The 27,797-nt window shown below is 36.4% G+C and overlaps 1 protein-coding gene across 1 annotated transcript; it reads left to right on the top strand.

The window, feature by feature from the left end:
- Positions 1 to 1,401: 1,401 nt before the first annotated feature.
- On the top strand, positions 1,402 to 27,695 carry SRP72 (signal recognition particle 72). Its single transcript, XM_014857821.3, has 19 exons — positions 1,402 to 1,958; positions 3,838 to 3,958; positions 5,676 to 5,799; positions 7,100 to 7,243; positions 7,323 to 7,434; positions 10,060 to 10,091; positions 11,311 to 11,435; positions 11,529 to 11,586; positions 14,088 to 14,219; positions 15,094 to 15,222; positions 16,280 to 16,352; positions 17,875 to 17,939; positions 19,358 to 19,453; positions 20,301 to 20,404; positions 20,541 to 20,618; positions 21,375 to 21,512; positions 22,541 to 22,578; positions 25,476 to 25,635; positions 26,325 to 27,695. Exons 1-19 carry the CDS (start codon positions 1,850 to 1,852, stop codon positions 26,500 to 26,502), a joined length of 2,016 nt encoding a protein of 671 aa, XP_014713307.3. The 5' UTR covers positions 1,402 to 1,849; the 3' UTR covers positions 26,503 to 27,695.
- Positions 27,696 to 27,797: the final 102 nt, after the last annotated feature.

Here is a 27,797-nt window from a genome sequence, read left to right as displayed (position 1 = left end):
AATAGAAACATTGGAATCGATAGCAGAGGAGTTGTGAGGAATTTCTAGAAGCACCAAAGTATATGGGATCAGACTGATAAAAAAGTCAAAATTGTGAACCCTTAAATAAAGTCAAAAGCACTACTAGGGAAGTGGTTCTTAACCTTTGGTGGAGAGGGAAGGAAGAAGGTGGTATAAATACCTTTGGAGACTGATGGAAGCTACGAAGCCTTTCCTCACAAAATTGACACAAAATTTTGGGTATACCAAATGTCATCTGGAACTCCCTTTACCCTCCTGAAATCTAGGCATAACTGGCTTGAAACCTTTGACAGTTCTACAGCCAGTGAAAAGTCCACAGCTCTTCCCATGATTTTTACTAATTCACAGAGATTATATCCTCCTGAGTTAAGAGTTCGCTTGACCATTAGTGCTGTTTTTGTATTGTACTATACTGACCAGACATGAAATGTGCCAGACACCATAAGACATAACCATGAGCTGGACATACTTTCTGCCCTCAAGGAACTCACAGATGAGAAAAGAAATAAGAAGCAAAACTTTAAGTTAAAAAGTTCAGTACCAACTATGAGCCAGGCAGTGTACTAGACCGTAGGGATACTGCAGTGAGCAAGGAAAATACGGTCCTTGGCTCCATGGAAATTACAGTCCATTTGGAGAGAGAGAGGCCTTAAACAATGATCAGTGTTCAGGAGTACAGAGCTCTATAAGAGAGAGTGATGGGGAACGTCACGTACTCAGCAAGGTCAAAGAAGTAACTTTTAACCTGGAACCAGAAGTTACAGAAATACTGAAGGATGAAAAGGAGTTTGCTAGGTTGCTGGGAAAGAGGAAAGGGAAAGTGGCAAGAGTTGGTAGGATCGTGACAAGATATTAGCCTGCAGAGTAGGTGTTCAATAAACTGTCCTGTCATTCTCATTGAGAATATTCAATAGATAGTCTGTTCTGACATTCAAACATCTTGATATTTAAGGTCTTACAAAAACCCTAAACCCCCTATGTCTATGTGTTACTTGAGTGCTTACTATGCCAGGATGCATGAAGAACGTTTTATCCCTAGAACGGTTATATATTATCCCTATTTTACAGGTGGGAAAACTGAGACTCTGATAAGTAACTTGTTCACAGACATCTAGTGAATTGCACAGCCAGGAACTGAACCTGGACATTCTCACTCCAAAACATATTGCCCTTCCGGCCTTATTGCTGACTGCTCCTCAACCGGAGCCCAAAGGGCAGCCAAGGAGTTTCCACCAAAGGTGCTTTGCACTTGGAGATTCTTTTCTTCTTCTGTGCCTTTCCTCATATTCGCTTCTCGGCCGGAACTTTACCTAGAATCAACCCCAAGTTTTCCTCCTCATCTTTCAAGATCCCTTTCAAATGCCAATTCCTCTACGAAGTATTCTCAAGCAGCAATGAGAAGCCGTCTCTCTCTTTCAAATGACTCCCTACGGTTTCTAGTTGCTATTTTACCAGCCCACAGACCTTTTATTTATCTTCCATAGACTGTCGCCCAGCTCCGCCTCGTAGGACTAAGACGCTTGTTTCGCCCGCCGCGGTCGCTCCGGAAACGCACGCCGCTTTGAGCCGAAACGGTGAACCTTCTCAATTCGCTCCCGGGGTCCGACGCCTCGTTCCTGCAGACTGGCTTCAGGACAGGAGTAGCGACTCTATCCACGCAAAGTTCTAGCTACGCAAGCTAAGATTATAGTCTCCAACACTGCTCCGGGATAAGGACGCTTCCAACTTCGAAACACTAAGCAACCGCCGGCCTCCTCCTCCGCTAGGCCGCCTCCGAGATCCTCTTCCGGGGTAGAGGTCGTCCCGCCCCTCCCGCGTCTCCTCCAAGATGGCGAGCGGCGGCAGCGGGGGGGTTTCGGTGCCAGCGCTCTGGAGTGAAGTGAACCGTTACGGCCAGAATGGCGACTTCACGCGGGCTCTCAAGACCGTCAACAAGCGTAAGTGTCGGGACGGGCGCCGGGGCGAGCCCGAGCGGGCGGGAGGATGCGGCCTCCTTCCGGCGTGCGCGACCCCCTCCCAGTAGACGCTGGGAGGAGAGACCCCCGCCCCCCGCAGCTCGGGCGCGAACGCCCGGGGGGCATAGGTCGCAGCCCCTCGGGTCCTCCGGGCCTGCCCGGGGTCCTGGGGCTTAGAGCCACGTGTACTTCCCTCTTTACCCCCCGCGGGAAGCGAGGGACGGATTTAAAGAGACCGCAGCCTGGCGCCTCTTCCAGGCGGTTCTTTACTCCTCTGTTTTCACGCCTTATTTCGCAGATATTCCACATTGCCTCCTCTTCTCCTTGCTTTTAGCGGAGTGTTCAAGATAGTATTGCTGAGGGAGCTTTTTCTCTGGGGCTGCAGCAGGGGGAGGAACCTGCCTGGGACACGTACTTTAGAAGTTGGTGCTGACAAGGTGGAAGCTGTACAGAATCAGGGTGGAGGGAAGGGCTGGATCTGGATGTCAGGCCTCTCATTCCCACAGATAGAATCTCTCCTACGTCATTAGACCCGAACGTGTGTGTGTAAAAGCCCTAACATTTGAAAAAACATCGGAAGAAAAGTTTGGCCTGTGTTTTGCCCCGTAACTGATCATTTCAAGTAAACTGCCTTCCTTCGGTGTGAGGTTTGCTCATTATATTCTTTTATGGTTTATTATGTAACTGTAATATGGCCATGCTTTTTAGTGCTTTCTGTCGTGCTAAATTCTTCCTTAGTGAAGATGCGGCTTATATTTGTTAGATTTGGAAACATAATTACCGGGACGGAGTTTGGCTGTTCAAAGCAGTGATAACATACGGGGTATGTCAGTAACATACACAGGTGTATAAATAATTTTCAACAACATATTGCTGGGTTAATGTAAAAAGGAGTGATTGTGCTCACAATGCACTTTTGGTGATTTAGACATTGAGGAAAATAGCTACTAATTACAATCGTTTGGTTCTTAAACTTATTTTGAATTAACTTTAGCCTTTGGCTAGGCCTGCAACCAATACCACTCAGCAGTGTAGTAAGTATTTTGCAGGAATTGTTTAATCAGCAACGGCTGAAAGTTTGTTATCCAGTATATATTTTCTTAATTGGTTGAAATTACTTTGATTCTTAGACTGAGAATTGGATTCCTCTAATTGCCTGAGAACATGGGGAGTGAGCCTGGTCATTTTGATAGTGAACAGCTGTTAAGCACTGAAACTTGGCCACCTGAGTCCGTTACTTCTCGTTGGTCATCTTAGGTGAAAAGGGAAATTTTGAATGGTTTTTGGAAATGTTGCCAGCAAGATAAATTGTGTTTGTACACTTTACAGCTTATATATTTTTCTGAAATATTCTCATTTAATCTTCTTAATAACCTTGTAAGATAGGTAATGCTTTCATACTCGTCTTGCAGATCAGAAAATTGAGATTTAGTAATTGACTTGTGTAAGACCTCGAGGCATTTAGTGACAAGCTTGTACTCAAACTTAAGTCATTTGCTTCCAAATTCTACATGAGCTTTGTTTCTTTCCCTGTGAAGTAATGAAATATGTAGGTTGTTGCATGGGTCCCAAGAGAAAAAGCTGTAGAAAACAGCTTCTTTCTTACTTCTTTATTTCACTCTACTTTTTTGGTACATGTATCTCGGGAATCTCTCTCGTTGAAAGTCTAACTAATTATAACTCTCCTTATTGCCACTTCTTAAGTTAAAAATGGAGATCAGCTTTTTAAAAATATTTTAGCTAATCATTTCTGCTGCAATAAAATTGGAAATGTAGCTTCCTGAGGCAGGGCGTGGGAAAATGTAGTAAAATGTGAAAGGGGAGTGGATTTAAAAATTACTTTCCTAAATGTGTTCTCTAGTACTGCAGATCAACAAGGATGATGTAACTGCGCTACACTGTAAAGTGGTATGCCTTATCCAGAATGGAAGTTTTAAGGAAGCCTTGAATGTCATCAATACTCACACCAAAGTGTTAGCAAAGTAAGTGGTACAATTAGTTGTTTGTGCAGTTATTAGAAACACTTTTATCATAGTCATAACCATTTCCATGGTTTTTTTCCCTGCTATTCAGTGATTTTTTACCTTTATCTTTTCTTCTTTCTTCTTTTCTTTTGCTTGCCAGTAGGGTTTCTGAAACTGGAAGGAGCAATAGTAACTTTAGTTCTTTTCTACTTTAGGGAGCCTTTTCTTTACGCGTCTTCCCGTTGAACCACTAAGAAGGAGGTAAACCATACAAGCCTGTGGGACATAAATGTAACCAGACTTCTTAGAAGACATAGGGAGAACAACTCAGCAGAAGTTTAATTATAAAAAGAAAAAGGCAGAGAGGGCAGAACTTGTAGAGCAGGAACGCATGTGTATAGCTTGTAAGTGTTTATGCTGATCGAGGTCTCTAGGATGGTATGACAGTCTTAGCCCAATCTTATCCCTACCCCTTTGAGAATTTTCTAGGTGAGTGTGATTTTAGGCCAAGATCTTTCATTGTCAGGGTTCTTTAGCAGTCTTTAGAAGATGTAGCAGTTTTTTTGTTTTATTAACCTTTTTCATTTATTTATTTCATTTATCATTTCATGAAATGTAAACTTGTATTCTAAATTGTAACTGTAATTTGATTTTTCTTTACGGTTATACCTAAGCCCTAAAAGAAATGTGTGTTGAAATGAAGTTTGCAGCATGTTTATTCTTTAATGAGATACTGGTTTATAAGGTGCAGAACATTATATAGTATACTTTTTTTGTATAAGAGAAGGAGGATATAAGAATTTATATGTGTATTTTCCTGTATTTGCCAAAACAAACAGTAGACAGAAAAACGGTGAATAAAAAGTCACTTCCAGGAGGTAAGGGAGAGCAGGGTAGATTTGAATCGCAGTGGGAGTGCAGCCTCTTAGTGTATATCTTTTTGGTTTTTTATTTGAGCCATATACATGTATTACATATTGAAAAGTAACTGTTAAATGTCATTAAAAATAAAAGGAAAGGGTACACTGCTTTCTACTAGTAAACATGTTTATGTTAAAATTCAATATTTTGAATTTTGGCCATTTTGTAAGATAGGGAAATTTTCAAATAATTTATTTTAGGCAAGTAAATAAAGGATATTGCCATTTGCTTTGATAAGTATTTTTTCGTGTGGGTTATGGCGGAAACTTCAAAATGAGTTTCAGGTGTCGTATTAAATGTAGATGAATTTTCAAGTCAATGTATGGAAGTAGTGTTTTTGTAGTTGTGTGTTTACCAGTTGTTTGGTTATGTTTTTAAGATTTCTAGTTTCTTTTTCTTTGCTAATAATTTGCTTCTTAAACAAAAGCTTTATATGGCTTATTTTTTGATTAGTAGATTTAAGAAACTTCTATAATAAACCGTTTAAAATAGTGTTCAGATTGTCTTTATATAGAAGACAATGTTATTTAACTGATTTATTATTTCATTCTTAAATGTTTGTTTCAAAAGACCGATAATTTTGGTAAGAATATCCATGAAAACAAGAGAGGCTAGGGAAATGGATGTAATATTTTCTGCCACTTAGGAGCTGTCTGATTTTCAGACGTCAGCTTTGTCAGTTTCCTCATTTGTTGTTAATCGGGATTAAATAACTTCATATAGATCCAGTGCTTAGAGCGGTGTCTGACAGATAGTGGGTGCTCTGCAGTGTTAGCTAATACATAATCAAATATTGTTTTTTTTCCTTTTTCAGTAACTCTCTTTCCTTTGAGAAGGCATACTGTGAGTACAGGCTGAACAGAATTGAGAATGCCTTGAAGACAATCGAAAGTGCCAATCAGCAGACAGACAAACTAAAGGAGCTTTATGGACAAGTGGTAATTACTGCTTTACAATAACTCTTGACAATCATCCTGAGTGAGCATGATTCTACTTGTAGGAAGGAGCAGGGATGAGGAACCCCAGTCCATCCTGGTGCTCCAGAAAACTCGCCACCAAACAAATTCTTGAGGTTTGAACATATTCCCAGTTCTTGATCTTCATACAAGCAATTGCATATATAGTGTTCTATGAACAAATGACTTCCTGAGGGTAATTAGAAAATTAAGAACTATCCTATGAAATTTGGACTTTTTAGTTGGAAAGATGAAGGCCAATGAGCTTATCTACTTAATGCAGTTTTGAAATTGTATTTCTTTCTACTTTTTAACTGGTATTTTATTCTGAGTTTAAAATAATGTAATCATGATGGATAAGAATTTAAATGAATTCAGCTAGTTTATGAACTCCCTGAAAATATCTTATTCTAAAATGGTTTTGAGACATATAATTAAGCCTGTTGTAAAATAGGGCTGTTAATGATGAGAGGACAGAAATGTTATATTATAACTAGCAAAACCCTCTTAAAGATTTTTAAAATGTCAGTTTAGGGCAAATAATGTTGTGTTGAACGTGTTGTCCCAAGGAGATAGTATGAATTTAACAATTCAAATGGGATGAAGAAAGTTCATGGATTGTAGGTCTGTAAAGAACTTTTAAGGTAAGTTGGGGAAGTTTAGGGTAAATTCCAGCATTTTGAGATTGATGAAGGGTACCAGTCTGTCCTACATGGTGACTAATTGACCCAGAGTGGCAGTTCTTATTGCTCTTTGAGAAGAACTTGAGTGAAATAAGCAGAAATTACGTTTTGTGTACTTTATGTTACCCTATGCAATAGCTGGTTTCTGGAAAAGAGAAAATGAAGATTAAGTATAGTGAACTCCTAGGAAATACTAAATCCTTTTGTTAACATCTAATTTTCTTCCTATTTGTTGGGGGTTGGTAATTGTTTTGTGTTGTGGGAAAATTTTTTCATCATAAGTCAGATTTAGGTAACAGGATGATTTTTATAGAAAGCTTTTCTTTCACAGCTCACATAGGCACTTACCTAACGTCAATACAATGACTTTCCTGAATCATGACTACAAATCTACAATATAGTAGAGATTCATTGCAAGTAACTTTGAAAGTGTTAGTAGCAGAACTAATTGAAAAATTATAAAGGAAAAACGGTTGATTGCCCATCTTATGCTGAATAAGGTTTTCTACTTAGTGGTTTCAAAAAGGGTTTGTATGTTGTTAGAGACATATGACTATACCTGTCTTCTCTGATTTTTTATTTGCTATTTGTTTCTTCAGTTATACCGGTTAGAACGCTACGATGAATGCTTAGCTGTGTATAGAGATCTTGTCCGAAACTCCCAAGATGATTATGATGAGGAGAGAAAAACAAACCTTTCAGCAGTTGTTGCAGCTCAAAGCAATTGGGAAAAAGTGGTTCCAGTGAGTATCTCTGTGTACCCACACAGCCATAAAATAATATTCCTATGTGGTACTTGATTGGTATTTTGCTCTATGACAGGAGAACCTGGGCCTCCAAGAAGGCACACACGAACTGTGCTACAACGCTGCATGTGCACTCATAGGACAAGGCCAGCTGAGTCAGGCAATGAAAATCTTACAAAAGGCTGAAGGTCAGACTTAACTAAAATTATATGTAATTGTAATGTGTGTGTAACTTTGCAAAGTATTTCCAAAAATCACACTTGACTTTTGTGAAGTTTTTAAATGGAAATTACTGATGCAGTGGGAGTTTCTCAATAGAGTTTTTGACCATATCTCTCCTCTATTTCTGTCTGATCCCTAAGCCAGACTATGTGTCCATTTTCAACCACCCCAGACCTTAAAGTCTGAATTTTTAGGGGAAGGTTTTTGAACAAGTTACTATAGATGTTAAGTGTAAATTAAGTGAGTTAATTAATATCAAGCACTTAGAGTAGTACGTGGCATATAAGTATTCAGTAAATACTGGCTATCATTATTGTTATTAAACAGGTACTCAAGTAGAGTAACAATATGAGGTGTTTCTGTGTGTGCATATATATACACACACTAGATTTATACATTAATAACACTATTCAAGAACATTTTAACTCCATTTAGTATGTTTCCATATAGAGTATTTATATGCTTTGAATTTTTTTGTTTTCTTTTTTTCTGAGGAAGATTCACCCTGAGCTAACATTCACTGCCAATTTTCCCCTTTTTCCTTTTTGTATGTGGGTCTCCACCACAGCATGGCCACTGACAAGTGAGTAGTGTAGGTCCATGCCAGGGGACTGAACCCGGGCCTCTGAAGTGGAGCTTGCCGAACTTAACCCCTAGGCCGCTGGGGCTGGCCCTGCTTTGAATTTTTTAAATAAGAAAAAAGAAAATTTATTAGAGAACTTAAGTCGAGTCTTAATTCCTCAAACATTTACTTTTCTTCTGCATACATTTTCCCTGGAAGCTATAAAAGTGATATAGGGACTGCAGTGAATGGTGGAGAGGAAAAAAAGGTTAAACAGGGTCTGTTTTACTCTTGAATGTTAAGGTTAAAATCAGAGGTTAGAGCATCATGAGAAGAAAACTATGTTTGACAATTAGAATTTCTTGATCATACCCATTATTGACAGTGTTATGGGAGAAGGATATTCTCATTGATTGCAGGTTTGAGTGTAAAAGTAGTACAGACTATCAGTGGGCAGGTTTGGTGATGTCTAGCAGATTTAAAAATTTGTATACTCTTTGATCCAAGAATTTTATTTCTAGAAATTTAAGGAAATAATTAGATACATTTATATATGTATCTGTATGAATGCTAATTGAAGAGATGTTCATAAGAAAAAATCTAGAAACATCATGAGTTTCTGTTCTGTTAGAGGATTGGCTAAGTTTTACTATAACTACAAAATAGATTACCATGCAGTCATTTAAAATAATAGTAATGTAGATCTATATTTATTATATCATAAACATGTTCACAGTATATTAAATGGAGCAAGAGAGGTTTCAAAATATTGTGTAGAATATCCCACTTTCATTTTAAAATGCATCTGTGCGTTTACGTTAAAAAGCAACTGAAATGCTAATAGTGATTATCTCTGAATGGTAGAATGATTGTCTTTATTTTTATAGTTTTCTATAATTGATTTTTTTTGCAATCAACATTTATTACATTTATATATATATATATTTGTTGTTGAGGAAGATTTGCTCTGAGCTAACAACTGTTGCCAATCTTCCTCTTTTTTTTGCTTGAGGAAGATTAGCCCTGAGCTAACATCTGTGCCAGTCTTCCTCTATTTTGTATGTAGGTCACTGCCACAGCATGGCTTGATGAGTGGTGTAGGTCTGTGCCTGGGATCTGAACCCGTGAACCCTGGCCACTGAAGCAGAGCACCAGACTTCACCATTACATGGGGCCGGCACCACATTTATATTTTTTAAATGTTCTCCCCTCCCCATTTATTTATTTATTATTGTGGTAACTGTTTATAACATATAAATTTCAGGTGTACATCATTATATTTTGATTCCTGTGTAGATTACATCATGTTCACCACCCAAAGGCTAATTACAGTCTATTACTACACACATAGGCCTAATCACTGCTTTCCCCCTCTTCCCTACCCCTTCCCCTGTGGTGACCACCAATCCAATCTCTGTCTCTATGTGATTGTTTGTCATCGTTCTTATCTTCTACTTATGAGTGAGATGGTATGATATTTGACTTTCTCCCTCTGACTTATTTTGCTTAGCATAATACTCTCAGGGTCCATCCATGTTGTCACAGATGGTCAGATTTCATCATTTCTTATGGCTGAGTAGTATTCCATTATTGTATATATACCACATCTTCTTCATCCATTTGTCCCTTGTTGGGCATCCACGTTACTTCCGAGTCTTGGCTGTTGTGAATAATGCTGCAGTTACATAGGGGTGCATGTATCTTTATGTATTTATGTTTTCATGTTCTTTGGATAAATACCTAGCAGTGGAATAGCTGGATCATATAGTCTTAATTTTTTAAGGGATAAACGTTCTGTAAATTTTTTTTTAACACAAATTACAAATGAAAGAAAAATGCTGAAAAGCTAGAATAATCAGAGATTGGTAATATTCATGCAATATAGTTGATACTAATGATCATTTTCAAATTTGCTTTTTATTAAAATTATCTTGAAATCCTCTGCCCAAGAATTTAGTTCTTGCTTTTTGGAATGGTGAAAGGAATGGGAGTTACCAGGCAATGTTAATTTTAAAATTTTTTCCTATAGATCTTTGCCGCCGTTCATTATCAGAAGATTGTGTAAGTATTCCATTCTTGTTAAACCTGAATTTTACATTTCTGACTAATATAAATTTGTAGGAGGCTTCATTGTAGTGTTTATTGACTTTTTGGAATCAATGGTGATTCATTAATTAGGAACCGTAGTAGAAACCCTCTTGATCAGTTATTTGATGGAGTCTTTTAGGGTGAGAAATTACAAGACAAAAATTTGTATGTGCCTTGCACATTTTATTTTAAATTCATATAAACTCATTTTCCTATTTTAGGTGTAGCACTCAGGTCTTTGAGTATGAGTCCATTGATAGGATTCCATGCATATTTCTTACATAATCCAGCAGTTGTGATTTTCAGTGCAGCAATATCTTAAAGACAGTTGTGAAGTAGTTTCATTATAGAGTTGGCATTAGATGTTAACTTTTTCTCCAATCTCTGGTGTTTTCTGGCTCACATCTAATTAAGACAGTAATTTTCTTTAGGAACTCACCTTTATCAAATATTTCTGAGCATTCAACATAGTTTTCATTGAAACAAGTCTCTTCATACTCATGGTTCTTTTACTATAATAATAAAGTTTTATCATTTCCTTATCAAACCCAACTAGCATAATGGGGTTGGAAACAAACATCTGACTCCTGGTCAGCATACACTCAACAAGTGAAAGCAGGAGTGCTGGATGTGGTAGAAGAGAGCAGCCTCCTGGCCTTGAGCATTGTGCATGGGCATCAGTCAGCCTTTCCAGAGGATTGGAGAATCTGGAGTGTCGGTTAAGAGAGCTGCTCCTTTAATTACAGAATTCATTTCAGCTTTTTAAGTTCTTTGTATGATGATAAATAGAACTTTGTAATCTTTGGATTGGAGTTGGTAGAATTAAGAGTGAAGCATTTTTAAAATGTGTTCTTATGATAAAATTGTTTCCAGAATTTAGGGGTGTTAACTATAAAAAGTTAGACCTGCTATCTGGTCTTTTACATTTTTTGTCATTCTTAGGTTTTAGAGAATGATAATGATCAGTGAATGGTATTTCTGAGCTTGTTGCCATATTCTTCCAGAATCTTTTTGCCATTCTCTTTTAAACTTCCTTTGGTGATAATTCCTAAATTTTAACCAACTCTAAGGGAAAATTCCTGAAAATTATGTCTTCTTTAGGATTGTATATCTTTTGAATGTTTGGATCACTTGGTAAATACGTGGATCAGTTTGAGGAATTCACACACAAAAAAATGTTTCTTCTGCTTAGGATGGGACTGAGGAAGACCCACAGGCAGAACTGGCCATCATTCACGGGCAGATGGCCTATATTCTGCAGCTCCAGGGTCGTACAGAGGAGGCTTTGCAACTTTACAATCAGATAATAAAACTAAAGTAAGTGGATTATTTAAATGAAGTATCTTTTATAGGGAATGAAGTTTACTTTTAAAGCTTTATTCCTTTTTGACTGTTTCTTGTTGTTTCCAGGCCAACAGATGTGGGACTGCTAGCTGTGATTGCAAATAACATCATTACCATTAACAAGGTATGGGATAACAAAGATTCCCTACACTTATATTTTACCCTGAAAGCATATTACCCCACCTTTGTCCTAGGATAAGTGTTCTTTTTTCCATAACAAAGTCCAGTTATAGTAAAAAATCATAATGGAGAGTGTTGTAACAATGATGATTCTGCAAGCTATATTCAAGTAATAAAACTTTTTTGTAGTTACAGACCCTGGACTTTAAAATCTTATGCTTTTCACAGTTTATAATAATATGGAAAATCTCTATTAGAAAAATAAATTGTTTGGACTTTTAAACTTTAAGTGTGTGCATGTTTTACATGATTTCTTCATCTAGTGAGTCTGAATGCAAGTTTTCTATACATGATTTTTTCTTTCCAATAGTTTTTATTTTGGGGGAGGGGAGACATGGACAGGTTCTCTCTCTCTCTGCCCCTCCCTCCAACCCATGTGTAAAATATTACAAGTATGTATATAAACAGTCCTAAGGAGTACTGTACTAATGAAATTAACCACTATTTGGAACATCATTTTAATGGGAAAACATTTCAAGTTCAGATTTGAAATTCAAGTCAATAGAAAAATAAGAAAAGTAACATTTGATTTCTTTTGATATGCCATGTGATTTTTCAAGTCTCATCTTCTTTCATACTCACAATTATCTTTGTAGCTGACAATACTCATCTCCATTTTATGGGAGTATAATCTGAGGTTGAAAGGAGTTAAATAATTTGAATAAGGTCACAGCCAGTAAGAGGTAGAACTTGGATTCAGATTCCATTCTCTGACTCCAAAGCTTGCTCCTTCTAGTCATTCATGGTATATCTCTCTTCCTATAGCAGAAATTCAGAGTGTCCCCAGATGTAGGATAATGGCATTAAGGATGATAGTAGTTATAGGATGTTGCAGGCCATTGGCATGGTTTAGGTTTCCAAAAATTGATGCTGGCATTTGAACCTTAGCAATATATACTTGCCCATGTTCATGAATAATTTGAAATGCCAGTGAGGACAAATTCTTTTGATCTGATATATAATTATGGAGAGGAGAGTGTGTGAAGTACTGAATATCTCAATGTAAAAATATGCACTGAACTTTATTCAGTCAACAGGTATTTATATCTGACTTTTTTTCAAAACAGTGCTGGATGCAATAGGTAATGCAAAAGAAATATGAAATATGGTCTTAATCATTACATAGTTTAAATTCTCATTCTGGTATAGAAAAAAATTGTGCATGTTTAAATTTCTTCTCTATAACTTCAGTATTTGGTGAAAGAAAAGATCTCTGGGTTGGCAAATTTGAGCTGACCCTTGAAGGAGGGATACAGTTCAAAGGTTAAGCAACAGTATAAGCAAATGAACATAGGAAGAAATATTTATCACTTGTGGGGGGTAAAGTGAGAAAACAGAAGATAAGAGGATACATACATGCTGGTTAGTTAAAAAAAAATAAGTTAGATTGAATGATAGATATCAAGGTATGAGAGGCCTTGAAAATAAAATTTTTGAATAACAAGTGCCATGGGAGCAAAGTTTAAGAAGTCTGGCAGTGGCATGCATGAGGAATTGAAGTATTAAAATAGGGGCATAGGACAGCCAACTGGAAGTATGGTTTCTTGAGGATTGATTTATATAAAAGCCAGTTTCTTGCTGTAATTAAAATAATTTCACACTGGTTTGGAAGTTCACACTCAGAAGAAGTAGAATTTATTTTACATTTCTTCTTTGCCTCCTTTTAGTCTTTAAGCTACAGAAGATCTGGTTTAAAAAGCACAGTGGTATCACTTATTTGCAAATAAATATATCATGTAACAAAGTTAGAATTCTGTGCACACAGTAGACCCTCAGATGCTCAGTTTATCCTCCTCAGGGTATAAAGTGACTTAACTGTCTTCCTTCCTCAAAAGGTATGTGACTTTCTATGATTCTTAATAGGACGTTCTTTAGGCAGATAACACTGTGTCGTCCCACACAGAAATTTTAGAAATGAACTTCCTTGTACTTCTGCCTCGGTGAAAAGGGGCTTAAGAAAAGGAAAAACAGTAGCTGTATTACATTAGTATTTTTCTGCTAAAAATGGGTTCAAAAGAGGCGTGAATAGATTTCTGAATTTTAATGTAAGCAAAGCTTACATATAACATTTCAAAGAGGAATGAATTACATTCCTCATTTGTCATCTAAATTCTAAAGGACATAGTTTGTAGAAATTGCAAATTTAGGTATCTTTGTAGTTTGAACTTCCACTGTAAGATCTGTGCTATCCCAAGTACTTTTCTTCAAAAAGCTCAAAACAAGCAGTTAATAGTGGAAAGACAAAAGGAAAGAAAACCAAGAACCCAAGATACTTATATGCATTTTAGGAGCAGAGGCACCCCAACCAGGTAGATGTATTATCTTCCAAGCTCTCTTGTCATGTTTATATAAAATAACTAAATGAAATAGGAATAAGGCCTTGGAGTGTTAAAAGAGTTGAAGTCTGAAATTGCTGTTAATGGTGGATGAACTTTTCTTTGTCAGGACCAAAATGTCTTTGACTCCAAGAAGAAGGTGAAATTAACCAATGCAGAAGGAGTAGAGTTTAAGCTTTCCAAGAAACAACTGCAAGCCATAGAATTTAACAAAGCTTTGCTTGCTATGTACACAAACCAGGTAGGTGACAGACCTCTGGTTCCCCTGGCTAAACGTTTCAGAGTATGGCTTATGAGGCACAATGGGTGTATCAGTCCAATCTATATTGATATTTTTTGTTTATATTTTGTCTTAAACCCATGTATTCTACAGAATGTCATATATCATGGATTTTGTTAAGCAAGTAATTTGCCCGGTTCTTTGTAAAGGTGTGCAGTTGGTGGCTTTTAAGAGGAAGAAAACATTATTCACACCTGTAAATGAGACAATTTTCTTATTACCTTATTTCTAATCTCTGAATTCAAGTAAAAATCATCAAAGATGCTGATCATGATTACAGATTTAAGATCCATCTTTCATTTCAGTTTGTGCACAATCATAAAAAGTTGTAAATGTTAAGGAGGCTAATTCTAACTTAAATATGGATTAATTCTAATTAAATTATGGTTTCATACTCTTCTAGAATAGAAGTTTTCAGTGGGAGAATGAGAGGCAGTAACATCATTTAGAACTGAGTTGTTATTCTTAAATACTTTAGCAAGAAATAACTATACCTTTTGTTGTTTTGAAGCAAAGGCTAATACTTGATATAGTTTTTCTAAGGAAAATTTTGGAATTAAAGCATCCAGATGAATGTTTAGAACTTGTCCTTTACCTAAATGCTTTTAGAAATCATGGCTTAAATTTGGTAAGTGAAAATCTTTTTCTTACAGGAAAAAATTGAGAATAGATACTATAAACCACTTTTCTCACCCTAGGCAGTTCCTCACTTACTATTTTGTTTCAGCTGATTTCCTTCCCCCTTCCCCAATCCTTCTTTTGTTTTTGATCATTCATTTAATGTTCAATTTTATTAACCAGCTTCTTTTCATGGGGGGAAAATACTGTCTTTTAGGCAGAACAATGCCGCAAAATTTCTGGCAGTTTACAGTCCCAAAGTCCTGAACGTCTCCTGCCTGTGTTAATCCAAGCTGCCCAGCTCTGCCGTGAAAAGCAGCACACAAAAGCAATAGAGCTGCTTCAGGTAAAGGAATTACTTAAATTTTCAATGAGTTGTGAGGTAGTTGCAGCCTTGTTTCATTTTCATTACGTTAGAATAATATACAAGCCTGTAAATTTCATGAGAAAACTAAAAGTAAAGTTCCAGTAGACAAATTCCAGCGTGTCACTTTAGTTAATTCTTGGAATATGGCTTTGTTTAAATAAGTTTGTATTAGTAGATGTTTGTCATAAACCCTGAAGAATGCTTTTCATTTGGAGATTTGACATGAGTTGGGGAGTTGTTTTAGGCTTATAATACCAGAACATGCTAACCCCTTTTTCAATAATGTGTTCTACGTTGAGTCCCAATCTAAAACCTCAGACAGTTACAGAGATACTAACTTGGTTTTTATCAACCTAAACCAGCTGTTGGATTACATGTTTGAATTTACTGAGGGTAGACTACATTGGAAAGTTGGACAGGGTAAAATTAGGATCATCCTGAGGGGGAGTGTTGCTTAGCAGGGACCCTCAGTAAGGAGACATCATGTATTTGAGTATCTTTCTTAAAAAAAAAAAAGGGCCGGCTCCATGGCCGAGTGGTTAAGTTCCCGTGCTCTGCTGCGGTGGCCCAGAGTTTGGATCCTGGGCGCGGACATGGCACCACTCGTCAGGCTAGGTTGAGGTGGCATCCCACATCCCACAACTAGAAGGACCTGCAACTAAGATATACAACTGTGTACAGGGGGGGTTTGGGGAGATAAAGCAGGAAAAAAAAAAAAAAGATTGGCAACAGTTGTTAGCCCAGGTGCCAATCTTTAAAAAAAAAAAAAGTCTACATAGTAATCTTAATTATTATTTCTCTAGTAGTGACTTCCTGCAAACTTGACATTATTGCACTTACATTCAGAGCATAATTTTAAAGTGAAGTAGATGTCAAATAAAATTTTTTTGAAGTTAAAATTTTAACCTGAAACCGGAAGTTTAATATTTTAAAACTGGATTTAAAATTTTATGTTACTGAGATAAATAATTGGAATGTGTACAATTAGTTGTGTAAATTAAATGTTATTTTTTTCCCCCACCTAAAAAAATTTTAGGAATTTTCAGATCAGCATCCAGAAAATGCAGCTGAAATTAAGCTGACCATGGCACAGCTGAAAATTTCCCAAGGTATTAATGATGATTTCATCATGATTAAAATATCATTTTAATGGAAACATATGGCTGAAATGATTCTGAAGTAGTTGTGAGCTATGTGATTTTAAGATTTTTGCATAATGACGAAGCATAATTATTGCTATAAATATGAATCTGGATGGTGGGAGCTCCAACAGATTTAGTAGTGTTAGTTGGCCTTTTCTTGGGTTATTCCTAAATTGTTAGAATGATTCTTATTCTATGCCTTGAAAGTCAGTAGAAGCCAAGGATTCTGCTATTCCAAAAGACCATACTTACTTAAATTTCCTGGGTATGTCATATGTAGAAATGCTTATATCTGTCACTTGGTTGTATTTGCATGCAGTAAGGGTTACTTTGCATCCTAGTTTTCAAAATTTCTTAGCCCTTTATCCTTCATTTATACTTTATGACCCTTATCTTTGGGAGAAACTGGCATTTTTTAATCTTGCAGAAAACTGCTAGTGTTTTTGTCCTTGATTTTTGAACCAACCTTGAGTGATCATCTAGAGCTGTCCGTATTTGATGGTCACTATCCACACATAGCTATTTTAAGTTTAAATTAAAATTAAATGAAATTTAAAATTCACTTGCTCAGTTGTGCTAGCTGCATTTCAGAAGCTTTGTATCCACATGTGACTAGTTGGACGGCAGAGATATAGGACTTTTCCATCATCACAGAAAGTTCTGTCAGACGAGACACCTCTGGTGTAGACCATGCATTCTTGGTGGGGGTGATGATTGGTTTGGTGGGGGGGCATCAAAAAAATCTTAGCTATTACAGAGGCTGAAATGAAAATTTCGTGGTTAGAGGGGAGGAGAGTTGGCAGTTAGGGGGAAAAAAATGTCTGAAAAGGCTCTTTAGTAGGTAGTAAAGAAAACAAGTTTGAGAAACACTGCTGGTCTCCCTGTTACCCTGCTCTCACATTTCTTTCCTTTTCTCCTTTGTTTGTTTTTCCTTTTCCCACCTCTCTGCTTTTTCTTGTGCTCTTTATCTTCATTCCTCATCTGGTTTTTAGTTTAAGTTTTGCAAGGATTAATCATGATTCTCAAATTACTGAGAGAGAGCCTGTCGTGGTTTTTGTTTTGTTTTTAAAGACTTTGGAAGTTTTGTTATTGAGGTTTGCAATGAGTGGAAAATCAGAATCTTAACACCATAGGAAATTTTCCATTGTTCTCATGTCTGCAGTAACATATTTCAAGGCCTTTAGTGAAGGACTGCACCTTTAAGTTGCGGCCTGAAAAAGGAAAAATAGGACCCAACAGACTGGGAGTCGGGAAGCGTTTTTTCTGATAGCAGCTCTGCCATTAACTTTCTTTATGAGTGTAAGCAAGATATATTCTTTCCTTGAGACTCAGTTTTCTTATCTGTAAAATGAATAAATAGAGTACATTATTCCCAAGATCCCCAAGCTTGAGTATTTAGTGATGTTACAAAATATGACTCTTAAATTTCTTTTTTTTTCCCATAAAATACTTTCTTCAATATGATGCTGATTGTTTTTAATCTCTTAAGGTAATATTTCCAAAGCATGTCTAATATTGAGAAGCATAGAGGAGTTAAAGCATAAACCAGGCATGGTGAGTTCATAACTAAAGGATTATTAGACTGAAAAAGTAATGGAATTAATAGTCCATTGGTATGTTTGCTGTTTCTTTGTATTCATTTTGATTTCTAATTATTTGTTTATTCATAATGTAGGGTAGTAAAAATAATAATTACTTATCTGGTATACATTTTATTTCGTTTTGTGCTCTGCTTTGCATTGGTTTTTTATTTAGTCAAATGTGCCAGGCACTTTAGGCCTTACATTATCACTAAAAGCCAACCTCAAATAACCTAAAAGCTGTATAGGGAGTTTCTTAGCCTAAATTATTTTATCATGTCTTAAGTGTGATTTCTTTCAGTTAAAACAACTTAGTAGTAGTGGCCAACAAATTTAGTTTTTAGTTCTCTGAATATTCAGGCATCACAGGTTTAGATGGCTAATATAGCTACGAAAGCATCTATTTCAAAGTAGAGACTACTTCTGTAGTGGTGGTATGTGCATTTATTGAACAGGACTGTTTTCATGGCTGTGTCCTCTAACACGGCTTGTTTATAGTTGGCACTCAATAAATGTGTAATATTATGGTAGTGCTTTCTCTTTTGAAGATTCATATTTTAAAGACTGAGCTACAATTACTTTAAATTAGAATCAAATATAATATATGGCTGAAAATAAAATGTTTCTAATATTTAATATCTGGCCTTCTGTTGCCTTTCAAGAAATATATCCACTTCCTCTAGGTTGTCTAATTTATTTGCATAAAAATTCAGATATTCCTTATTTATTTTTTTTAGTATCTGTAGATCCTCTCACATTCCTACTATTGGTTATTTGTGTCTTCTTTTTTTTTGTTATCAGTCTGGCCAGAGGTTTATCAGTTTTATTGATTTTTTTCAAAGATCCAGCTTTTTGTTTCTGTTTCCTTTCTATCCTCATCTATTGCTAAACGCCCCCCCCGCCCTACTCTACTCCAATCACGTGGGCCTCCTTGCTGTCCCTCTGACACACTAGGCAAGCTTTTCACTGACTTTCTGTAGCTCAGGCCACATGTAACTCATCATGGGAGTTTAACCACACTCGTGTGCACCTCACTGATCACACATTTACTTATCCCAACAATGTTTTCTTATATAAACTAACTTTCTAAGCACTTATTCTCACATTCTGTACTTACCTTGTTGTGGACTGGTAACAAACTGTGAACTGGCACTGCTTTAGAGGAAAGGTACATTTTATAGATAACTGCCTTTGTATTTGAAAAACACTGCTGTTCGTGGTATTTCTAGTTATTACGCTCTATAAAGATAGTCATTTTGATGTTGAATTAGGTACTCACAGAGTGCGTAGCAGCCTTTATTTGCTATTTGTTCAGTGTTTTTCGTTTTCAAAAACTTGTTCTGAGAGAGAAGGGGAGATTTTATTCATTCATTTATACCTTTGGCTGTGTAGGTGTCTGCGTTAGTGACCATGTACAGCCATGAGGAAGATATTGATAGTGCCATTGAGGTCTTCACACAAGCTATCCAGTGGTATCAAAACCATCAGGTAAATAAATGGAGTAAAATGTTATGAGGCTATGTTTTTACATAAAAATAAAAAGTTGCAGTAGTAAACTCAAAATTTAGGAGAATTGAAATATTCCAAGTCACTATTTTAAAAACAGAATGCTATTAGGCTGTCGAATTCATTTTTTAAAGTATACTAGATCCAAATAAAGTTATTAGAAATAAGAAGTTGCCAAGTGAAAAAACATAGCTGTTATGTTTTCTGAAGCTTCTTCTCGTGTATGTATGTGTTTGTATATGTAATCTTAAGAAATAAGAATGCTAATAGTACATGATTGCACATAAGAGAGCTCATCTTTAGTGGCTAGAAAGCCTATGGATGGTAGTAATTGGTGGAATAGTAGTACATAGAATAATTGTATATCATATCTCCATCCAATAGGAACGTCTTCATTTTTTCCAGTATGGGTCTCTGCATAGGCAATATCCAACTTATGTATACACACAGGTGACATTTATACTGTTAGCCCTATTAGCAGTGGAGGGATATCAGTGTTCTAGGGAGTATTGTATTAAAATAATGTTTGAAAACTGTAGTGACATATGTTTGAGATTTGATTATGAGGGAATATTTCTACTTGTAGACAATCTAAATAGAGATGGATTGTGTTCCAAATTCATAAATTGGTCTTCTCTTGTACTAATTTGTCTACCCCCTCCCTGTATGTGTATATGTGAATTTGTTTTTGTTTTGTGCATTCAATAAAACTTAAGATGAGGAATTTAATGGATAGGTCCATTCAAAGGTCTAATAAATGTAGTAACTTCATTGACTTACTAGATATTTAGATTAAACCTTTTTTTCCCTCTTTTTATTGAACCTATAGCCTAAATCTCCTGCTCATTTGTCCTTGGTAAGAGAAGCTGCAAACTTCAAACTCAAATATGGACGGAAGAAGGAGGCAATTAGTGACCTAGAGCAGCTATGGAAGTAAGCTCTGCAAGGTGGAGATGTAGAAATCCAAACTTTATTGCTGTTATTTGAAATGAGGGAGTTATTTTGCTTGTTTATGTTACTTTCTCCAGTTTTATAAACTGTTTAGTAACTTTCTTATTTCTTCTTTTAGACAAAATCCAAAAGATATTCACACCCTGGCGCAGCTTATTTCTGCATACTCGCTTGTGGATCCTGAGAAAGCAAAAGCGTATCCTTTTGATTGTTGTTCCAGACAGCTCCCAAGTAGCGCACAAGATCTCTTCCAGTACCTGTTTTGACCAGGGCTCTTTCTGTTGTAAATTTTAACAAACGAAACCCGCTTCTAACTAGTAGAGACAAAAATGAGAATTTATTGATCAATGTGACTGAAATATAGTGATACATCCAACTTGGGGTACAGTTTGATCCAGAGGCAAAAATGAAGTCAACAAGGTGCAGCCTCTATCCCTCCAGTTCAAGTCTGGCAGCAAAAAAAAGAAAAAGCATATTTTATTTGGGTAATTGTACATGATTCTGAAATGTCATTCTGTTTGAACTGTCTTTGGTCAAACAATTACTGAAGATAAGAGGATTCAGTGTCCTCACTGGCTGAGTTTGGACCATGTGTGCTCCTCCAGTCCAAGCTGTGTTCTCAAAACTGCAGCCACAAGTCAAACCTTTGCAGGGAGCAAGTTTGTGTTTTATAAGCTTGATAGTTGTTTTGAAATGTAGTTTTTATTAAGCTACAACCTTGAAGTACATCACTGAGTGAAGGAATAGATGATTACTTTGTGACTCTTTTCTCAAGTTGTCCTTTCACAATATATGATATATAATTGACCTTATGACCTGTTGATTTGTTACTCTATAGAAGATTTAAGAACATTGTTTTGCTTTTGATGAAGAGCATCAAAAAAAAGTGTCTTTTTACATTGGCAGAGGTCTGCATGTATACGTATTGTGTTCCTGAACTGCTGGATCCCAGTCTTAGTAAACACTTGCCCTCGTCAGATAGCATGTCCCTAAAAGTAGATGTTGAGGCTCTTGAAAATTCTGCTGGTGCTACGTACATTCGGAAGAAAGGTGGAAAAGTTGCTGGAGATAGTCAACCAAAGGAGCAAGGGTAATGTAACATTCACTAATACTGATTTAAAATTATATAAGGAATAAAACGTTCTTATAAAAATTCCCTGTGAATAAAATTTGTCACCTTTGTTAGTTTTCCCTTCTCTTTTGCTGTGCCCAGCTCTTAGTCCTTGTTTCTGCCCTCCTCCCGGCCCAGAATTAACCTCTGGTATTAATTTAATGTTTATCCTTCAGGATCTTCTTTGTATTTACACACAGAAGTAGTTTAGAAATATTTTCCTAGGGCTGGTTTATTTTTTGTTTTTTACAGAAGTAGGATTAGATTGTACTTACTGTTTTCCAATTTCTTTCATTTACTAAGTCGTGGAGATTTTTCCATATTCTAAATGTAGACATTTCATTCTTTTTATGCATAGTATTCTACAGGCTGGATGTGCCCTACTTTATTTATCTCTTAAGTTTTTGATGTATATTTAGTATATCCACTTAGTATTAGTCTAGTAATTCTAAACCAAAGTTCAGACGAGGTTTATTTTGCTGATTTGAAGAAAAGGATAGCCAGCTTCATTAATTTATAAGAAGTCAAATTCCAATTCTTTCCTTGTACTCCTATATTGCCATCTCAAAAACACAGTTAGCAGAGGCCTATAGTAAAATGTTTAAGATTCTGTTTTTGACTCAGGATGAATAGAGAATGTCAGAGAGAGAATACTTTGCCAGTTTTGTGGCCATCATAGTTGTTCACTCCTTTTTTGAATGGCTTTTGAAGTGTAAATTTTTTCCTGACTTCATTAACATATCAGCAACAGTAAATGATTGACTTCATTATGAATTCTGTCTTTAGTAAAAAAGCATTATCATCCTCATAATAGATTTTTAAATTTTTTTTTTTAAATGTGATAAATTTAACTAGAATTAATATCCCAGCTAGTTGATTAGCTTTGATGAACCTGCACCAAGTTGTAAATGCCTTTATGATAAAGTGCCCAGGTTACTCTTGCACATGCTTAGTGCTATGGAAATATTTTACCACATTGATGGTAAAGATTTTTCTTCTCTTTGTAGGCAGGGAGACTTGAAAAAGAAGAAGAAAAAAAAGAAGGGTAAGTTTTTTTGTTTGTTTGTTTTTTACCCACCCTCCCCATCTCTACATTCCTTTCTACATGATAAAAGCTTGAGTTTAGCCCTGTATAAAAAGCTTTGGATATAAATATCCATTCTTGTATCTTTGAACACGTGACTTTTGTCTTGATGATAGCTAACATTTAATTTTATTACTTTAAAGAGTGCAACTCTGGAATTTGGTTGCCTGAATTCAAATGTTGCTCTAGTAACATTGCTCTTTTGCTGTGACTGTGAACAGGTTGCTTAACATACCTGCCTGAGTTTCTCATCTATAAAATGGAATGTGATAGTATATACCTCATAGGAGTAAATGAAATACCACATGTAAAGCTCTTAGAACAATGCCTGGCACACAGTAAGCCCTTATACTTTAGGGTGCTTTCGGCTACAAGTACCATAGAACTCCGTCATACTGGCTTAAGAAAATTTGTTTATAAAAATGGCAGTGTAGATGAAGGGTAGAATCAAGGTTGGTTGATCCAGTAGTTGTATCTCTTTGTTTTGCTTTACACAAAACTGAATCCGATTAGAGTCAGAGGATGTTTGTTGGAAACAGTCAAGGCCACATAACTTGTCATTTACATCCAGCAGGACAAAGAGGGTCTCCCTGCATTTGGCAGGTCTTTCCCATTAATCTGATTGGGCCAGCATAGGTCAGTGTCCAGCCCTGGACCATTAACCAGGGGAATGCCATGCGTTTATTGACTTAGGCTGTGTTCTTAATCTGTGGCAAGAGGGGGTGGAATTAACAATGCCTGGCTTCAACTAGTGGAGATTATTCCTGGAGCCCCCTACCTGTTCCTGAGTCTTTGGGAAATCTGTGGTGGAAATCAGGTTGTTTCTTGATTCAGGTTTCCCAAGTCTGCCAAGTTTGTTACCACTCCTCTGTCTGTTTTCTTTCTTCCGAAACCTCCTCAATAATACCTTTTCTCCTGTTCTTCCTTCTAATGTGTTACCATTTTAGTGGGGTTTGGGGATGGTGCAGAAGCTAATGTTTGCATTCACTCTCTCTTTTTAACTAGAAGTGTTATTAGTTCTTCACTTTTGTCACCGTGCTTGGAAAATGGTAAAAACTCAATAAATATTTGTTTTATCTTGTTTTGTGTATTAGTGATACTGCAAGGGAACACCTGATAACTATAGGTAGCAATAACCTGCTATTTCTCTTTCTTTTCCAGTTTTTGTAGTTCACAGATGAACATTTTTTAAAACTTAGAAGTGCTATATGCTCATTCTAAAAACAAAGGAAAACAAAAGCAAACAAGAAAACACTAAGATTTCTTTCATTATAAAATGGCATAGGGGCTAGCCCAGTGGCACTGCAGTTAAGTGCGCACATTCTGCTTTGGTGGCCCAGGGTTCGCCAGTTTGGATCCCGGGTGCGGACATGGCACCACTTGGCAAGCCATGCTTGGTAAGCATCCCACATATAAAGTAGAGGAAGATGGGCACGGATGTTAGCTCAGGGCCAGTCTTCCTCAGCAAAAAGAGGAGGATTGGCCGCAGATGTTAGCTCAGGGCTATTCTTCCTCAGCGAAAAGAGGAGGATTGGTGGCAGATGTTAGCTCAGGAGTAATCTTCCTCAAAATATAAAAAAATAAATAAAATAAAATGGCATAAAGAGTGGAAAATTCCCCACCCCAAATTCATGCTCCTAGAGATAATTACTTAATTTTTTTGTATATACAAACATGCATTATTATGTGTTTACATGCTCAGTCAATGAAAGTTTTTACAAAACTGATATGAACATGTCCTCAGAGTAATTTAATCTTCTACTTTAGACTGTGTTGTGCATTTTTCCAAATTATCAAATATAGATGTATTTCACTTTCTAACCCATAGCTATAACTTACTATAGTGTAGGTATACTATAATTTATTTGATTGTTCCTTTTTTTTAGCCGAGGAAGATTTGCCCTGAGCCAACATCTATTACCAGTCTTCCTCTTTTGGCTGAGAAAGATTCGCCCTGCGCTAACATCTGTTGCCAATCTTCCTCTCTTTTGTATGTGAGCTGCTGCCACAGCATGGCCACTGATGGAGGGTGTAGGTCCACACTTGGGAACTGAACCCAGGCTGCCAAAGCGGAGCGTGCCGAACTTAACCACTGGGCCACTGGGCCTGGCCCTGATCATTCTCTTATTGAGAGACATTTAAGTTAGTTTAATATTTTAAAGAATATCATAGAGAATATTCTTACACACGTAACTTTGTGGTTTGTGGGTATCTACAGGATAAATTTCTAGAAGTAATAAATTTTGACTGGTACTACCAAATGAAATTGCTCTCTACAAAGGCTATACCAGTATACACTTCTGCCTATAGTGTTTATGTCCCACTGTCTCACCAACACTGGGTATTACTACTTTTAATATTTGTTAAAATTTTGATAATTTGATAGAATTTGTTACCATTTTCATTTTTAATTAGGTTTAGCATCTTTTCACATGATTAAAGACTTTGATTTCTCCTGGCTTATCCTAATTACAGCTGGACCCAGTCTTCTTTGCATGATTTACCTGTGGTTATCAATAGTTCATTCTATTTTAAGAATAATAATTCACTCTGTTATATAGTATGCAAATATTTTTGTTTTATTTCTTTTAAAATTGTGTCTTTTACCAAATTAAATTTTAAATTTTTTATATAGATACATCTATGAAATATTTCCCTTTCTGGCTTCTGAATTTCATGTCATGCTTAGAAATAAGGCCTCTTCCCCTGCTAGATTATACAAATAAAACTTTCTCAGATAAGTTTATTTCAGTTTTAATGTTACTTATTCCCAGGTTTGGACACATGGTTTAAACAATCTGTCTTGAAAACATTATGGACAGATCTCTCATTTCTTTAATCAATTAATTGTTACATAGGAAAACTGCCTAAGAATTATGACCCCAAAGTGACCCCAGATCCTGAAAGATGGCTGCCAATGCGAGAACGTTCTTATTACCGGGGAAGAAAGAAGGGTAAAAAGAAGGATCAGATTGGAAAAGGGACCCAGGGAGCAACTGCAGGAGCTTCCTCTGAACTGTAAGTCATTGCTCCATTGCTCCCCAGTTGAAGTCACTCAGCATAGGTTGGTTCCTTCTGAGATTGAAGAGTCAGGGTCAGTCTCATACTAATCTCATACTAATGACTCAGGATCATTTTAAGAATTTTTAAAAATATATTTTAAGTATGAGAAGTAGAGTCAGATGTCTTTGATAAATGTTTTGCAGTATGCTTAGGTAAAGGAAAGAAAATGTGGCATTTCTGGTTTGACTGTATTGTAAATACTAGGATGGTAGGATTGTATTGTAAATATTAGAGTCTCAGTACCTTCAAAAGGAAACTGAATACACTGAGTTGTTGAACTAACTAAATATCTAGATAAACAAACAGATATAAATAAATGTGACTAGAAAGAAGTATTGAAAATGTTAATAAATAAGTTTATGTGGTAGGGTTATAGGTCATTTTAAAATTTTTTCTTTATTTTCCAAACTTTCTACAAGTTGGCATGTACCATATATTATTTTTTATTTAATTATAAAGTAATAAAAATTTTATTCAAAAGAAAAATGGATAGGGAGCTGGGGAACCCACCTTAAAAGAAATAGAATATGTGTGGGAGATTTTTAAGGGTAGACAGTAAAATTCATGTACCTACATTATTTTTATAGCCTTTTCCTTTGTTGAATATGTGAATAACCAACACTTTCCTAATCTGATGATTTCAGGGATGCCAGTAAAACTGTGAGCAGCCCACCCACCTCCCCAAGACCTGGCAGTGCAGCAACAGTATCTGCATCTACAAGTAATATCATACCCCCAAGACACCAGAAACCTGCAGGGGCTCCAGCAACAAAAAAGAAACAGCAACAGAAAAAGAAGAAAGGTGGAAAAGGTGGCTGGTGATTAGAACATTCTTGTTGCAGGCTGTTTCTAACTAGTCTCATTGACATTAGGAACATGATAAAGGTGACACAGCAAGAAGCACAGAGCTGCTCCCTCTCCCATCCCCACATTTTCATACAATTATTTTCTTGTGCATCAAACAGGAAAATATCTTCTGCAAACTCTGCCTAGTCAAACTTGGCCTACCTGTACCACCTAGCTTTGCACAGATGATAAGGACTCAGAATATCTACCTTGATACCTGTTGCATCCTTTCTCTTTGTGTGCTGATCTGGTGTTTTTTTCAGTTTCACAAACAAGGCATGTTATCCAAAGTTTCCTAGGATTTAAACAGAAATCACTTCTACTGGTTCAACTAAGTCTGAAGATACTTGTTCCTATCAAGTCCCACTTTAAATTATGTCTTAGGAGCTTTAGGAGACTGAAAGTGGAATCTTCTGAGCATTCCAAATATCTGCTTAGAAATATCATGTGATAAAAAGGGACCTTATTAATACACTGGTATTCTTCACTTCATTACCTGAGTGGCCACAGGAAAACTAAATGTCTTGATTAATTTTGACCATAAATTCTCTGTCATGTGATATTGGAACATGGGATAGTGTGTGTATGTGTGTGTGTATACATATATACATATATATAAATTAGGACTCCTTTGTACCCCCATATTGTTTTCAGATTATGATAACATTATATTGATTTAGCACCATTAAAGAACTCAAGGAAAATATATCAATGTTGTAAGAAGTTGACTCTTAGACCCAGTGTTCTGAGTTCAGATGGGTTTGGACTGTCTCAATCAGAAAGATTTAATGGCCCCTATCAAGAGCATGAAGATTGACTTCCTAGTTAGAGACGAAATCAATACCAGAGTTCAGTAGCAGGCAGTACTAAAACTTAACAGAACTGTTTGGCCCAATTAAGATCCTCATGGCTCCTCTTTCTAGTTAGGGGTACAAACACTCATTACCCTTCTCAAAGTAATGAAGTATTATACAGTCAGTCTGTGGTGTCAGTGTCGCTCTGGTCTTTCCTTGCTTGCAGGCCACTTTCCCTTTGAACAGCTGTGAGACAGACACACTGGGATGCCCACCCTTGTTAGAATTCATTTTATACAGCCCAATTTAGACTTATGAGTATTTCCTTGTGATTTTATTACTCCATCCTTGTTAATAAAGTGCTGCTGTGTTTGACTCTGTTGTAAATATCTATGAAACTTCTTCAAAGAGTTTTTTTAAAAGCCTTTCCTCCTTTATAAGAGTAAGAAATGCGGTGCTGCCCTTCTCTTCAGCATA

The sequence above is a fragment of the Equus asinus genome, chromosome 3 (genome assembly GCF_041296235.1).
Source record: "Equus asinus isolate D_3611 breed Donkey chromosome 3, EquAss-T2T_v2, whole genome shotgun sequence".
Classification (NCBI taxonomy): Eukaryota; Metazoa; Chordata; class Mammalia; order Perissodactyla; family Equidae; genus Equus; species Equus asinus.
The sequence above is the reverse complement of the archived record's forward strand: the minus strand, read 5'-3'. Positions and strand labels throughout refer to the sequence as shown.